Source organism: Caenorhabditis remanei, chromosome X (genome assembly GCF_010183535.1).
Source record: "Caenorhabditis remanei strain PX506 chromosome X, whole genome shotgun sequence".
NCBI lineage: Eukaryota > Metazoa > Nematoda > Chromadorea > Rhabditida > Rhabditidae > Caenorhabditis > Caenorhabditis remanei.
The window spans coordinates 19,830,498-19,847,463 of record NC_071333.1 but is presented as its reverse complement, the minus strand read 5'-3'; the positions used below and the strand labels follow the sequence as shown (position 1 = coordinate 19,847,463).

Here is a 16,966-nt window from a genome sequence, read left to right as displayed (position 1 = left end):
AGGATCCAACCCACCACTTTCCGCCAAATGACTCATCTTGACTGAACGTCCCTAACAAACTATATACTGATAATCAATTCTAAAAGTGAACAGCCTTCGACAAGCATTCAACATGAGCTATGGTAAATCCCGAAGGATCCAACCCACCACTTTCCGCCAAATGACTCATCTTGACTGAACGTCCCTAACAAACTATAAACTGATAATCAATTCTAAAAGTGAACAGCCTTCGACAAGCATTCAACATGAGCTATGGTAAATCCCGAAGGATCCAACCCACCACTTTCCGCCAAATGACTCATCTTGACTGAACGTCCCTAACAAACTATAAACTGATAATCAATTCTAAAAGTGAACAGCCTTCGACAAGCATTCAACATGAGCTATGGTAAATCCCGAAGGATCCAACCCACCACTTTCCGCTAAATGACTCATCTTGACTGAGCGTTCCTAACAAACTATATACTGATAATCAATTCTAAAAGTGAACAGCCTTTGACAAGCATCCCTAACACACTATATACTGATAATCAATTCTAAAAGTGAACAGCCTTCGACAAGCATTCAACATGAGCTATAGTAAATCCCGAAGGATCCAACCCACCACTTTCCGCCAAATGACTCATCTTGACTGAGCGTTCCTAACAAACTATATACTGATAATCAATTCTAAAAGTGAACAGCCTTTGACAAGCATCCCTAACACACTATATACTGATAATCAATTCTGAAAGTGAACAGCCTTCGACAAGCATTCAACATGAGCTATGGTAAATCCCGAAGGATCCAACCCACCACTTTCCGCCAAATGACTCATCTTGACTGAACGTCCCTAACAAACTATAAACTGATAATCAATTCTAAAAGTGAACAGCCTTCGACAAGCATTCAACATGAGCTATGGTAAATCCCGAAGGATCCAACCCACCACTTTCCGCTAAATGACTCATCTTGACTGAGCGTTCCTAACAAACTATATACTGATAATCAATTCTAAAAGTGAACAGCCTTTGACAAGCATCCCTAACACACTATATACTGATAATCAATTCTAAAAGTGAACAGCCTTCGACAAGCATTCAACATGAGCTATAGTAAATCCCGAAGGATCCAACCCACCATTTTCCGCCAAATGACTCATCTTGACTGAGCGTTCCTAACAAACTATATACTGATAATCAATTCTAAAAGTGAACAGCCTTCGACAAGCATTCAACATGAGCTATGGTAAATCCCGAAGGATCCAACCCACCACTTTCCGCTAAATGACTCATCTTGACTGAGCGTTCCTAACACACTATATACTGATAATCAATTCTAAAAGTGAACAGCCTTCGACAAGCATTCAACATGAGCTATGGTAAATCCCGAAGGATCCAACCCACCACTTTCCGCCAAATGACTCATCTTGACTGAACGTCCCTAACAAACTATATACTGAGAATCAATTCTAAAAGTGAACAGCCTTCGACAAGCATTCAACATGAGCTATAGTAAATCCCGAAGGATCCAACCCACCACTTTCCGCTAAATGACTCATCTTGACTGAACGTCCCTAACAAACTATATACTGAGAATCAATTCTAAAAGTGAACAGCCTTCGACAAGCATTCAACATGAGCTATAGTAAATCCCGAAGGATCCAACCCACCACTTTCCGCTAAATGACTCATCTTGACTGAACGTCCCTAACAAACTATAAACTGATAATCAATTCTAAAAGTGAACAGCCTTCGACAAGCATTCAACATGAGCTATGGTAAATCCCGAAGGATCCAACCCACCATTTTCCGCCAAATGACTCATCTTGACTGAGCGTTCCTAACAAACTATAAACTGATAATCAATTCTAAAAGTGAACAGCCTTCGACAAGCATTCAACATGAGCTATGGTAAATCCCGAAGGATCCAACCCACCACTTTCCGCTAAATGACTCATCTTGACTGAACGTCCCTAACAAACTATAAACTGATAATCAATTCTAAAAGTGAACAGCCTTCGACAAGCATTCAACATGAGCTATGGTAAATCCCGAAGGATCCAACCCACCACTTTCCGCCAAATGACTCATCTTGACTGAACGTCCCTAACAAACTATATACTGATAATCAATTCTAAAAGTGAACAGCCTTTGACAAGCATTCAACATGAGCTATGGTAAATCCCGAAGGATCCAACCCACCACTTTCCGCTAAATGACTCATCTTGACTGAACGTCCCTAACAAACTATAAACTGATAATCAATTCTAAAAGTGAACAGCCTTCGACAAGCATTCAACATGAGCTATGGTAAATCCCGAAGGATCCAACCCACCACTTTCCGCCAAATGACCCATCTTGACTGAACGTCCCTAACAAACTATATACTGATAATCAATTCTAAAGTGAACAGCCTTCGACAAGCAGGACCCAACCCATCACCTTCCTGCTTTATTGCACACCGCATCTCGCACTCGATCACTCCTCGTTCTTCACGACAGTTGATTTCCTCTCGATCTGCTTCACTTCAGCACTGAAAAAAACACTAATTTGTAAACTTAGTGAGCAAATTGGGAATATAAGCACAAGATTAATCATGGTTATAGGGATATTTTAAAGATGACCAAAAAAGAGAAAATAGATGAGTCTTTATACAGTACGGAGAGATAGTGGACGACTGATGTGAGCCAAGAAAATGAGGTAATAAGACTGGGAGACAGTGAGAGGGGTCTAGAAACAAAGCTGCCATCTGTTGGTCTAATAGCGAACAACAAAAAATTGATTCACCATGGAGATATGTGAACAGGTGGTTTGTGTTAGCAATGAAACAATAGGACAGTGTCTATCTATTTCTTGTTGTCTAAAGAAAGGCCATGGGAAAGAGTGGACTGCTTGGCAAAAGGAACAACTGGCTGTGTTCTACCAGTCTGACGTCATTACCACTCGTGGTGTAGTCTTCTCGTCATCATCTATTCGATTTCCCAGGAAGATAAGTGACAGATGGCTGTCAAGTAAATGTCTGCAGTAGAGAAGGACTATGAGAACACATACCGACTTTTTTACAATTATGATTAATGATTCGCTCTCACCTGTTCCTATGAGTATTATTTGCGGACCGCTCGCAAATCACTTGACCGAGTCTAACATAATTTTTGTAGTTGACCATTTTTTCGTAGTTACATCTTGAAAGTTACAAGTTGTCAAAATGAAATCACCAAAATTCTGCTAAGATGCACTAAAATTACTCGGTTTCAGGGAGAAATGATTTATATTTTTAACTTCCATGGTAGTGTCCCTAAAAAAGGTCAAATGTTGTGCTATTTTCGCTCTGTCCTACCCATGCAAAATAAAATTTGTGGGACAACCAGGTGACACCAAAATACACTGTCAAAGTTAGTTATTGTCCACGGAAAACAACCAAAGTTGGAAACCTTTTGAGCTTCACTGTATAAATGTGTATTGGAGCTACGACTACATAAAAAATGAAATTCAGTTAATGTGCAGTGAATTTCTTGAACGTATGCACTAAGTGCCTTTCTAAAAAGTAATGGTTCTATTAGAAAAGGTTTACAACTACAATGTCCAAACAATTTAGCTTGATGTATGAAGTATGGTAAGCTCAACTCTCACCAACTGCTTTAAACGATTTCACTTGTCTTTCAGTTTTTTTTCAAAGAGGATTCGATCAATACAATGTTTATTGATAAAACATATTTTAAATAATACAATTAATACGGATGTAATATAAATTCATTCATTTAAAATAAACATTGAACTCAAAAACAATTACAATATAATAAAAGATACACAATGTACAATCTTTCTGCAGGATCACCCCTAAATTCTAACAAAATGATTAATCATAAGAAAAGTTTGACCGCTCATAACTCGGTTCACAGAAGGATTTAGCAGAATTTCATTTCAGATTCGGAATCTACGGACTCGAAAGTATCAGGGGCCAAATTTTTGAGTCGTTTGAAAGAGGACACTTCGAGAACTACCCTTGTAAGAAATCAGATAGAGCAGACTAACTAGTAAGTAAACTTGGGCATCCGGATTCTGGAGACACACAGACAGAAAAATCTCAATGAGATATTTCCTTTTCTCGTAGGCGTTGCGGAGGAGGTTCTGTAAAATAACTGGTTTTTTTTCACTTGATTTCATATTATTCTGATTAAAATCATATTCGAGAATTAAATTTTAAGAATTTGAAATATTTCTTACCAAATCAGTTATATCGAATGGAAATTATTAAAATTATGGCTGATTGAATCTAGCCTCTTCTTCATTTCGTCATCAAGGCGTGTCCGGATACGAAATCCAAAACAGAGCGGCAAGCCATTAAAAACCTGAAAAATATAAAGAAATATGATTGGAATGCTACAATTTGATAAACTTGGAAATATTTTAGCTAGGCGTTCAAAAATAACTTACCAATAAAACAAACTTTAACAATGAAACAACTAGAATTCAGCAAGAATCAGTAATAAAAAATTTCGATGGCTATTCAGTAAGCTGTCTCATAATTTTGTGTAATATTTGACCATCTCGTCCTCTTTTATACCCATTTTCTTGAACCTCCACTCTCTCAATGTTTCATGACTTGTTTTTGAAAACAAGCCATGCTTCACTGAATTTCAATCTTCGAGTATCGTTCCGAAAACAAATTTCAGTGAGCAATTCTTATTGATCCCAACAATAGTGCCAGGTAGTGCTTGTTTATTGAAATCCTCTTTTGGATTCCACCTGCCATTTCTTAGCCATGCGACAATCGCGTCCTTAATTTAAAGGGGGAGGGGCATTTGCAAAAGACGGACCATCACAACAACCTGGCCCTGTTTGTAGCGTGTGCTTTAATCCTATTCCTGCAGAGTCCTTTAATCCTGTTCACCGGATACGTCTCATTTTCTTGTGCGTGAGAGAGTAGCGGATAATGAAAGGATTTCTACGAGTGTCGCCTATTTTCTTACCGGTGGTTTCTCATAAAGTGACATACCCCATTAGCGAAGAAGACAGAAGGTGATTGGTACGGACCACAACAACATTTTAATTTTGTTTATTGCTTGTGACTAAACACTGAGACAAATGATGAAACGTAAACAATAAGACCATATCTTATCCGTTATCCGCTGTCACTAGTCATTTTATTCTTTTTTTATATTTCGTAATCGTTTTACAAGTTATATCCTACGCTATGCTTCCTTTCTACATCTTTGCTTTATCCAGCCCCGTTTCAGATTTTTCCCGTTTTATAACATCTTCAGGTCATCACTTTTACTTGTTATCTTTTACTATTGTTCTAAACCGAATGAATGCGTCTTTTGTGAAACCTTCCGAGATCTTACATTTCTGATTCCTTGAATTTTCTAATGTGAAACTTGAATTCCATTTCAATCCACTTCTTCAAATTCTCTTTTTTTAGGTCATACTATCTTTATAGAAATATCTTTATAGAAACTATCTTTACAGAAATTATCTTTATAGAAATTATCTTTATACTATCTTTATAGAAATAAAGGTATTCGTAAAAACTCTTCTTGTTAGTGTTTTTTGGTTTTCATTTTTTAGGGATTCTGGAATTGATTTCATGGCACACAGATATTCTGAACCATGTGACTCTTCTGAAATGAAAATACACCGTTAGCCAGGAAATCGTATTCAGTTGAACGGAAATTGCTTTCGATTTATAGCTTACATTTGCCACAAAACGATGTGAAATGATTTTTAATCCAAGATAAGCGGAAGTGTTTTCTAACGTCGACTGAATTCCGCTTGGTGTTTAAGCTCTGGTATAGAAAACAAAAGGTGTGTTGACCTAATATTTTTTCCGCCACTCTTGCAAGGTGCACCGTTATTAAAATTTGAAACATTTATAAACACTTTCTTACTTAATTCCAAAAACTTCTGCAACGGATTTATGGAGAAATGATGTCTGTCTAACAGAATGTGACTTTTCTCAAAAAGGAAAACTTCCACACGGCGAAAATTGCTTTAAATAAAACGGAAATTGTTTTCTGTTCACTCGAGTGAACTCAATTTGAATCCAAAGTGCACATTTGAAAACATTGGATACATTTTGTGGTGTATTCTACGTCAAACAACATCCGTAAGAGCGCCTATCACCTAAAAAAGAAAACACTACAACCAAAATAAGCGTAAATTTCGTTTTTGTTGACTTTGTCAAAAATTTCAATTTTTATTACCTAACAACAAATTCCACAGTGAAAATTAGTTTTTTTATTTCAATGAGTTTCTCAAGCCTAACTACCGATTATAAACACATCCTCTTGAATGTAAGTCGAAGTTCTTTAGTTTCTCTTTTTCCGTTTGTAGTTCAGAAATTTTGCAAAAAGTGTCATGTGATTCATATTTTCTGACTTGTGACTTTTTGAGTTGGATACATTTATGCGCCGGAAATTGCTTTGAATGCTGCGGAAATTGATTCTGATTTTTCACCTCTTATATGGACAAAATGATGTTATCTATTTTTGAATTCGAGATACATTGCAAAAATAAGGAGGAAGTTTTTTTGTTCCTTTAGATTCAGATGTCAACCAACGCACGTGACATAGCTAGCGGGATTAAGAGACTCCGCCCATCCATATTCCCTCTCCCTCCCCAGCGCACCATTTGAGATTTGAGCTACAAATCTGAATAATTTGTAACCAAATGATTATTTTTCTCCTGAAATTTCGAAAGACCCAAATACAGTATATTTAACAACAATTCATTTCAGAACCTGATGGATTAGAGGTAAGAAAGGGAAACAGAGGTTCAGGGAAATGAAGTAGATTTCACGAATTGAAAAATGAGTTTGCCAAGACGGCACCAATCAGTTGGACGAGGATGAGCGGGTGTAGGTTGGTCTCAAAGTGTATCCTCTTGCGACAAAATCATCGACACTGTATGGTGTGTTGCAGAGTGGTGTGAAGCAGAAGCACTCATAGATCTCCTCGCCGTCCATCATCTAAAAATAACTATTTAGAGAGCTATCACTTTAATTGATTAGTAATTCACCTTGATTTGACAATCTTGTCCGGAAGTGAAGTTGTAGCTCGGGCTGATTTTCTTTGGATCTCTCCAAGTTCCTTCAAACTTGAAGGTTTTGGTTGGCACGTGGAAATATGCGGTGCAAACGCGGTTGTTTTCAGTGCGGTCGAAGTCATTGACAAACATGGAGTAGAAGTGACAGGTCAGTCTTGGATTTTGTGATGGGTAGACTGCCATCGATGGGGTGACCAAAGCGAGGCAAACGAGCAGCTCGACCAATCGGTGGGCAGCCATGGTGGAAGGGGAGGAAGAATGAGAGATTGAGAGCTGGCTAGCGGTTTTTATACTGGGCTCCGCCCCTTTTCACTAGCTGTTTTCTACTTTCAGCGGTTTTTATATTAAGCTCCGCCTCTTTTTACTTGTTGACTTTCATGGCGACTCCTCCCACAGATTTGAAGACAGCATTGGTGACGTGTTCCGAAAATGGTAATTACTAAGATCAAAGAGCAACATAATGGGTTTTTCATGGAAGTTGTGGTAGCAAAGAATCTAATATCACTAACAGATAAATATGAAACCATCAAGAAACATTGGGGAGTTACCATAATTACTGTATTATAACAGCATGCCGTTATACTTTTCAACTCTCTTCCAGAGAAAAATAACTAAACGAAAAAACTTTTTAGGACGTTCTATTTGCTGATCAGGAAGTCACTTATCACCATGATTTTAAAAAGAACCAAGAAGAACACCGGGATGATCATATTTATGCATTCTGAAAATAGATGGGTTGCCGTTCTATTACAGGTGCCGATATATTCTAGCATTTACGGTATGTTGTGAAAAAAATTTAAAACACTACCGTAGTGTTTTTGTCAAAATACCAGAATTTTCGCGTTTTCGCAAGCAGAAAGATCGGGTACGGATTTCTTCCGAAAAAATTTGATCTTACAAAACTAAAACGAAAGAATGAAGAAAAAGAGGAGACGCAGCTTTTGAGATTTGTGCGATTTAGCATCCCACGGGAGGTTCATTAGAATGAACTTATTGTGCGTCTGGAAGGAAATATATTACAGAAGCCCCAAATTTTCAAACTAGAGCACAAAATTAACGATGATTGCACTGGACTCGACGAGTCGTTAATGAATGGAATAGATTTCGTTGAATTTACTGTAGTTCTAACGATGGGTAATGGATTATTTATAAATACAGAAGAAGCACCACTGGACCAGGAAAGCGATACTCTTGAAATCTTGTTAAACTGAGCGGAGCTACAAAAACTGATTATCCGGAACTTCACAGAGCTTGTGGGCTTGGGTAAGCCACCAGCTGGCGTACTTCTGTAAATTTGACCATGTGTTGCTAAGCGATGTTAAGCTGTATGGTTGTGTCTTTACCGGCTCAACTCATCTGCTCTCTAGGACACGGCTCTCCGATGGCGAAATGTGATGCAACGTAGTACTTTAACTATCTTTGCACTTTTAATTATAACTAATCCAGAAAAACTAATACAAAAGGTTCAGCAACCTACGCTAGATTTAAAAGGGCATGGTAGGATTGTCATCAGGTGGTTATATTATTTGAAAGTGCAATTTTCAAATGTCATCTGCTGATTAGTGCAAATGCACTTTTAATTTTTATCACTGGATTGGTTTTTCGTAACGGAAACTTACTACTCGCAGCATTCGAATTCTCTCTGAGGGATGCCTTGTCCTATTAGGTGAATGTTGTTTTTTCATACACGTAGAAAACAACTACGTGCCGTTCAAACTAAAAAAGTGGCTTGCTCAAACAACTTTTTCATAACATCCACACTCTTGTAACCTACATAAAGACTGGCAAGCAAAGTCGTTGGAGACACGGCTTTCAAACTATCTAGAAAGTTGTTTATAGGCACTTTCGACTACGGGGAGTCCATTTCTGCCATCCAAACCTACTAAATGTCTCTGTGAGGCGAAACATGAGATTTAAAATTTTTCACATGGAATTCCAAATCAGCAAATAGTATACGCTTTCACGTACGAGCGCAGGGACACCGCTGGGAAACTCAAATGGAACCGTGCGGTGGCATTTATGTGGCCGATTTAAAATTCCATGTTCAAAAGGTGGACCATATGAGAAATTTGAGACATACCGTAAAAACTGTATTTGAGGTGCATGCAACTCTATTGTTCAAAGGGTCCGTCGGAGTGCAACTCTATTAGAGGGGCAATTCAAATAGAGGGTGCACCTCTATTTTTCGTCAACGAATTCGCCCGACCTCGATACCCAACTATCTTTTGAATTTGTTTGACTTCATTAGTTTTTTATGCCCAATTCATCGAACTTTTACGTAAAAAAACGGAGAAAATCCTGATTTTCAATAACAAACTACGTTTTTGACAACAAAACTGCTGAAATAGTAATGTGAGAGAACAGTTCGGAGTCAGTTAATGATGATATTAGAGAGAAGTGTAGATCGCTGGAGGGCAACTGTATTAGAGGGGCACCTCAATTAGAGGGTGCACCTCTATTGTTCAAAGGGTCCGTCGGAGGGCACCACAATTAGAGAGGCACTTCAAATAAAGGGGCACCTCAAATACAGTTTTTACGGTAACTCGGCTCGCAGAAACATTTAGCAGGTTTTAATTGCAGAAACGGACTCCCCGTAGTCGAAAGTACCTATAACCAAATTTATAGAATGTTTTAAAGCTGCGTCTCCAAATACTTTCGTTGAAAATACTCCTAAATCGAATGTTCAAATCTTCTGACTACAGTACACTTAAGACTCTGATTTGGTGATTAATATGTTTGAACTTCTTGTTGCCTTTTGTTATTCACAGAATCGTGAGTTCTACCATTTTGAATTTCTTCTGACTTTTATCCTCACAATTCAAGTAGTTTTCAACCAAATCTGATACAAAACCCAATATTTTTCTCTTATTGACATCAATAATAATAGTTGTTTGCTTCTCGGAAAAAAGATAAAAACAAAGGGTGAACCAGAGTCCAGATTGACTAATCATAGGTCAAAAGATTACTTGACCAAAAATTATAACAAAGTCAAGTCATGAACTGATCTTGAGCATTATTGAGCAAGAAAGAAATATTGAATGGGCAGCAAAAATGAAAAACATTTGAAAATTGATGGTTAGGAAAATAACCTAAACTGAATAAAATAAAGTGTTTTAAAGTATTCAGTAACATAAAAGAAACAGTAGATAGGTACCAGTTCTGAAAAAAACATCACAACAAAATCGAAGCTCTTCTTTTATATCCCAAACTTTATAAGTGCACATGTCAGATTTCAATCATATCAACTTATAGCCGGCTTAGATGAGTGTTTTGAATCTGCTCAGCGTAATATGTCATGTGATGCATACTCGTTTCCAAGCATTTAAGCCGATTAGAGGTGAAGGACGTTGTTGTATTATGTATTTATTCAGCAGATGTCTGCAGATTAGTTGTCTAATTTGGCTTTCATGAATTATAATTCCCACGTTTGACAGCTTTCTTGTCGACAAAAGTTGTTTAAAAAATCATGCATCACTTCTCCGTTGCACGAACATACGTGGGAAACAGAAAAATAAATTTCAAATAGTTGGTGATTACATGATTAGGATGTGTGAACTTCTAAAAAACTAAAAGCTATGCATAAGTAAACAAATGGAAACTTGAAAAGGTTTTATGACATCACAATAAGAGACGCCTACAAGTTGGAAAACATGTTCACCAACAAAACTGGCCCATCACGCTTCTTTTCTTATGCGAAAGCGTAGTTATACGACGGTAGCAACTAAAAGTACGTTTGTTATTATCACAACAATAGTGTGTTTGAAATTTGTGTTGTCAACCAAATCAGTTGTCGCTCTGATCATTTACTCTAAAGATCTCATACTTCAGAAGTTTACAGATAATAAGGTACTCATAAAAAGGGTTTTACTACAACGGAGGAACAACTCGATGCTATGATTTGGTACACTGTCTCATATTATCAACTATAAGTGTATTGTGTATTCAGTTTTGTTATTGTATGTAGTTGACAACCTCTTGTACATACATGCCAAGGCATCTGTGAATAGATTTGTTCAATCTAAACGCCTCTAAAGCCATCCTTGTTTGTAGTAAAATGTGTTAGTTTTGAAAATGTGATTCGTTACTCTTCTGAAACAGCCATACACAAAGGACACATAAGTTTTACCACAACTCTCGAAAGCCATGACGATATTTTGCTGGCAACACCAAATCTGGAAATCAGACACCTTGCTTAGTCATTTCCCTGAAATCGTTTTGATTTCTTGATATCACAGAATCGTGACATTTACCAGTTTATATTTCTTCTGACCTTCATCCTTCGATTTCAATTATTTCTTGAATCAAATCCACTACAATTTTCTTCTTTCACTGATGTCAAAATTAATAATTGTTTTTCACGAGGTACGGAAAATGTCAAATTGTGAGCCATGAAATCATGAAAAACAAAATTATCTGTTGATAATAACTTGATATCTTTTTGAAAGACGAAATTGGTAAAAAAAGTTGAGTTTGAAATGAACATCGTGAGTTGTAATGGAAATAAACCTTGTGACAAAGAATCATTGTTATTGACACTAGTGGAAGAAGATAATTGTATTGGATTTTATTCGAAAAATAATCGAATTCGAAGGATATAGGTCAGAAGAAATACAAACTGGTAAATGTCACGATTCTGTGATTAACAAATGGCAACAAGAAATTCAAACAAATTAATCACCAGATCAGAGATTTAAGTGTACTGTAATCAGAAGATTTAAACATTCGCTTTAAGGGTATACAAAAGTATTTGGAGACGCGGCTTTCAAACAATCTATAAATTTGGTTATGAGTACTTTCTACTACGGGGAGTCCGGATTCTTCAATTCCAGATTTGGCGTTTCCAAGAAAATAATGTCAACTACAAAAATGAAACTCTGAATATACCATATACTTATAGTTGACAATATGAGATAATGAACCAAATGACAGCTTTAAATTGTTCCACCATTGTAGTAAAACCATTTATTAGGTTGGCAAGAAATTTTTTGGGCATAACTCAAGTTATTTGTACTCAGACAGAAAACATGCCTAATAGCATACATAATGACCAACCTGGTACACAACAATCTGCTGTTTACTGGGTACGTTCCCGATACCCTCTAGCCAAAATTCCAGCGATTCGTTATAGGAAGGCCAGAGCTCATGCACATTGTTGCAGTCAAAATAATTACTAATTGCTCGAACAATTTTTGGAAAGGAGAAAAATAGAAAGCTGAAAATCAGGAACACGAACTGACGGGCTACTGTAGCACTAACAGAAGTATGAAAGTGGTGAACGAAAAGAAGCAAGAGACCCATGAAATAAATTTGTAAATGACATATAGAAATATTGTTCCAAAACAGTGATATTGATCACATATCTGTCTAGCTTTGATCGAAAATCACTCATTGTGTCAACTGCCACACAAAGGTAACAAAGACATGGAGACGAGCTTCTGGTGAATCGGTTTGCAATGCATTTGGACTATACTACAGAAAATACAAGGTATACTAATTCAAAGTCTTAATAAAATATATCTATATACAAATCCAGATCCACCGCCCAATCACTATGTGGACGAAAACAATCCAGACCCGTTATCGCCGTCCGAAAGGCCCGAAGTCTGTCTGGGCAAACCAGTTTGATACCAACGTGGCTCCTACCGGGAACCCAGATCAAACGATTTTCAACCCGGAGATTGGATTCCTTGAGGAAATGATGAAATCGGGATAACAAATGCAAGAATTTCACTGATAGCCTTTATCAACGCATATACTCTCTTTTTTTATCTTACCCCTTATCAATTGTTCACGAATCAATGGTTCATATTGTATAACCAACCCATTCCAGTGTAAGATAAAGATCTTTTTGAACTCTCCGTCTTTTGAGAATGCCCGTACAAATAAATTGTAAACGGCAAAAATAAATGTCTACGTTTGATCTGTTTAATACTTATAGAAGTTTCCTTTGTGGGATAATCAGATAAAAACTATGACACCTTGTCAAATAAGGACAATTTCCACAGAAACAAATAAATATGATTTCTTTTTGGATGGTACTTAAGGAGCAAAATTTGGCCTACAGCCAAAACATAGTTCAAAACAAAAATGCTATAAAAAATTGTTTCACGTATCTTATCAGTATGTTGTTCTGCTTTCAACTGTTGGCTGTTCGACCTTGTCATCAATTTTACTTTCAGTTGAGAAAACTTCTTCTTCCTGGACGTAATTTTCAACAACTATATACTTTCGAGCTAAGAAGATTTATTGATAAGAAAAATACTAGTTAAAGTGTATTTCAGTAATTGAGAAGGTCATAAAGGTTTCACTTTTAAATCACCTGTTCAATTGAATTTTATTTATACGTTAGAGAATACATTCATAATTTAAAAACAAATCTTTTCAGAATGCTGCCTATACCCGAAAGCGGAAACAGGAAATAAAATAAAAAAGCAAATTAAAACGAACGAAAAGATAAGATTTAAAAAAAGGTTGTTATGGTCAACGGTAAATCATGACAATTTTCGTAAGTAAAATGGTTATCTTACAATCACAACCGTAGTGGATACTAAAATGTGTGAAGGAGAGAAAAGAGCGAATTCGAACAGGAAAAAGTTGAAAAGACAGTGATCAAAATATGAAAAAATAGAATTATAAGGGTTTGAACGCAAAAAGAATGTAGGAGATGAAATCCTCGGGTTGTACAAAAAAGTATGAACATGGAAAACAAAGAAATGACAAGAGTTTAGATATATAATAACAAGAAACAAAATCGGAACATTCAGAAAAAAATTAAGTGATTAATCAAGATTATAATTAGAAACGAATCCTTCACTTCCCGATGGCAGAGGTGCATTCTCCATATGACTTGCAGTGCGGCACTGATTAAATTGAGAATGCCAACAGACTTTTCCGTATCGATTTTCCCAGCCGTCTCTCTCGACAATTACTGCTTGAACATACTTTCTGCCAACAACGACAGCGACGACCCAATCGTCATATCCAATGACGTCGTGCGGAAAAGCAAAAAATTTTGCGTACACCTGTGGACCCTCTTGTTGCGGCACTACGTCTGCAATTGGAATTCCGTTGAAGCATCCGATGAAGAATTTGCTCCTAATTGGGTAACGTCCAGAACAGAGATTCTGAAAGAAAATCGAATAGTTTGTGATATGTACATAAAATATCTGGACTACAAGTTAAAATTATAATAAGTTAATGTTTCTTACCTCAATGAGTTCCTTGATTGAATCTCCATCGATTCTGGAAACTTCAAATGTGAGTTGATTGAAGTGATTGAATTGTGAGACGTCAATTTGTGAAGCTTCATTTATTTGCACATTTTCCATGGATACAAATAATTTCTTGCAGACTGTCCACTGCGTGCTGCTCGAAATGCATTCATACACAGGCTGATTGAAAGTTCCACTGGAAGAACCAAAAAATGGCATTAATTGGTTGACAAATTCCACATTTTTCTCGTTCAAGTACCATACAAGAAACCGAGGTTTGATGGTGTAGTCTTGACGGGAACATTTCTTGACTTTAGAAATAAAATTTCCAAAAAGATCATTATCATTTTTCTCGGGGGTTCCAATGATGACTCGATAAACTGCTGACTTCGGCAGGCTGAGTCTCGTCCAAATATCTTCAACTTCGATGAAATAAGAGTTGCTTTCGCCATCAGTATAAAGTAACTGAGTTTCGTCTATTCCAACGCTACGAACACACAAAACTCGTATGCGACACGGGATGGTGTTAGTCAGTGCCCGTGATTTTTTAGACAACGAGCTGAGAGCAATTCTGAAATATTCGAATTCCATTATTTCTCAAATTTAGGCTGGATAACAACTCAAAGCAACTGTTTCCATCTGCTCAATATTCTATTCGGGCAGATTTGTCTTGGGCCGTGCCAAAATCAAAAATATTATTGGCTCGGCTTGGCCCGCTCGGCCCAGTTCGGTCCGTTTTGAACAAAAACGTAAATTTTTGGAAGTTTTTCGAATATATTTTTGAAAAAAGTCTAGTTTTCGACTAAAAACTTGAAATTCAGTCAAAATGTAAATATGATAATTTAAGAAAATTTACTCTAAATTTTCGAAAAACTTCAAAAAATGTATTATTAAAAAATGAGTACTCATGTTTGTATCCGCGCCGACCGTCCCGATTTTTAACAAATTTTTATTCGGAAAACTTACTGTTCTGATAACGTCATCATCTTTAAAGTCAAAATTTTCACAAGATCTGGAAGTTTGGTCCAATGTTTGAAACGGGACCTCTCATCCTCGATGTTGCGAAGAACATTTCCGATTGCAGGAAGAAGAGCCATTTTGAACTTGTGTGACACTGGAATAACAAAGAATTCAAAAAATTTCAAAATCAAATCGTAGAGCATGTGAAATAAGAAGCAAAATTACGGGAACAGTTTTTCAGATACAGTGAGTAGGGCCTAAGTACAGTACCGCTCAAAATATTATTAACATTAGCTATTTTCAGTTAAAAATGACCAACTTTGACAGAGGATTTTGGTGTCGCCTGATTCTCCGATAACTCAATTTTGTTCGTGCTGAACAGAACAAAAATGATTTTTTTATTTGACCATTTTTTGTAAAAACAGTATCTTTAAAGTTACAGGTTGTGAAAGTGTAAAGCTTAAAATTCCACTAGAATGCACTGAAATTAGTTGGTTTCAGTGTTAAAAGGCTTTGATTACCTGTAACTTTTATGGTAGTATCTCTACAAAAAAATCGTCAACTACAAAATTTATGTGCTATTTTGCTCAGTCCAACTCGTAAGAAATAAAATCTGTCAGACAATCAGGTGACACTGAAATACACTCTTAAAGTTGGTTATTTTCCACTGAAAACAACCAAAGTTGTCAAGCTATTTAGCGGTACTGTAGTACCTCAGTGAATGAAGAAGATTTTTGAATTTAAACTTATTTATTATGTAGAAAGATAATTTTTTTATGCTACACAAGAAAAAGGAAATCACCAGAGAATGACACTAATACTAAAGAGGGGGCTGAGTAGTATAAAAACAAAAACATTGTGATAGAAGAGAACAAAAGTATAAGATGTAAACAAAGATAAGAAGGACAACGTACTGGGCAATTGTTCGAAAAGGGAAGCCTGGCAGCGGTCGACCCAACTTTGAAGCTATTTTTATTTTGATTCCTTCACTTGAGGATGCTCAGAGCCGTGAACTAAGTGTCGAAGTGATTTCTGTGAGAATCCCAAAGCTGCTCTGTATTCCGACTTTGGTCAAAAAGATTTCCGAGAAAACCATTTTTGATAAAACCGAAAGTTTGCAATAATAAAAAAAAAAGTGACTTTAGTAATTTCGAAATAAATTGCAAACTTATTTCTTAGTAGCCTTAACAAAAAATTTCTTAATTAAAATGTCTTAATATTAAATAATCAAAAACGAAACCAGTCTCAGAATTAGCGGAGAATAATCGATGGTGGAAAAGAAGAGAAAGCGAGGGAACGTTGAAAACTAAAGAGACGGCCAGAAACATTTGACAGATTAGTTGCGCTCTACCAGGGCACGCTCATCTGTTTCCTATTTCACTCACTGCAGCAGCATAGAAGAGAGGGGGAGATATTGCAACACCCTCTCGTATGTGTACGCAAGAACGACCTCGCACCTGTCACCATTATTACAAAAACCTAATAGTGTACATGGTTTGAGTAAATATTATAATGACACTTATGAATTATTGAAATTGCAATTAAAGACAACTAATAATATCGAGTGATGTTCTTAAATTTGGGAAATTCGATTTAATGGTGGCCTGTCAACACCCAACGAGTACATTTCGGAATTACTCAATTTAATAGAAATACATTGAGACAACTTTTAAACTGATTTTGTCGTAGAAATTTCATAATTCTACCTTGTTTCGATAGAAACTTGGATTGTGTGAGATGTATGGAGCAGATAAAAAATGTGTTCATTTA

General features: G+C 36.5%; 2 protein-coding genes across 2 annotated transcripts; both read right to left on the bottom strand.

The window, feature by feature from the left end:
* Positions 1-6,813: 6,813 nt before the first annotated feature.
* GCK72_025980 (uncharacterized protein) lies at positions 6,814-7,265 on the bottom strand (the record flags this gene model as incomplete). The annotated part of the gene is made up of 2 exons (XM_003099930.2): positions 6,814-6,948; positions 6,999-7,265. The coding sequence occupies 2 exons, from the start codon at positions 7,263-7,265 to the stop codon at positions 6,814-6,816; spliced, it is 402 nt and encodes a 133-aa protein (XP_003099978.2).
* Positions 7,266-13,804: 6,539 nt separating this feature from the next.
* On the bottom strand, positions 13,805-15,333 carry GCK72_025979 (uncharacterized protein; the record flags this gene model as incomplete). The annotated part of the gene is made up of 3 exons (XM_053736592.1): positions 13,805-14,149; positions 14,234-14,807; positions 15,203-15,333. 3 exons carry the CDS (start codon positions 15,331-15,333, stop codon positions 13,805-13,807), a joined length of 1,050 nt encoding a protein of 349 aa, XP_053580158.1.
* Positions 15,334-16,966: the final 1,633 nt, after the last annotated feature.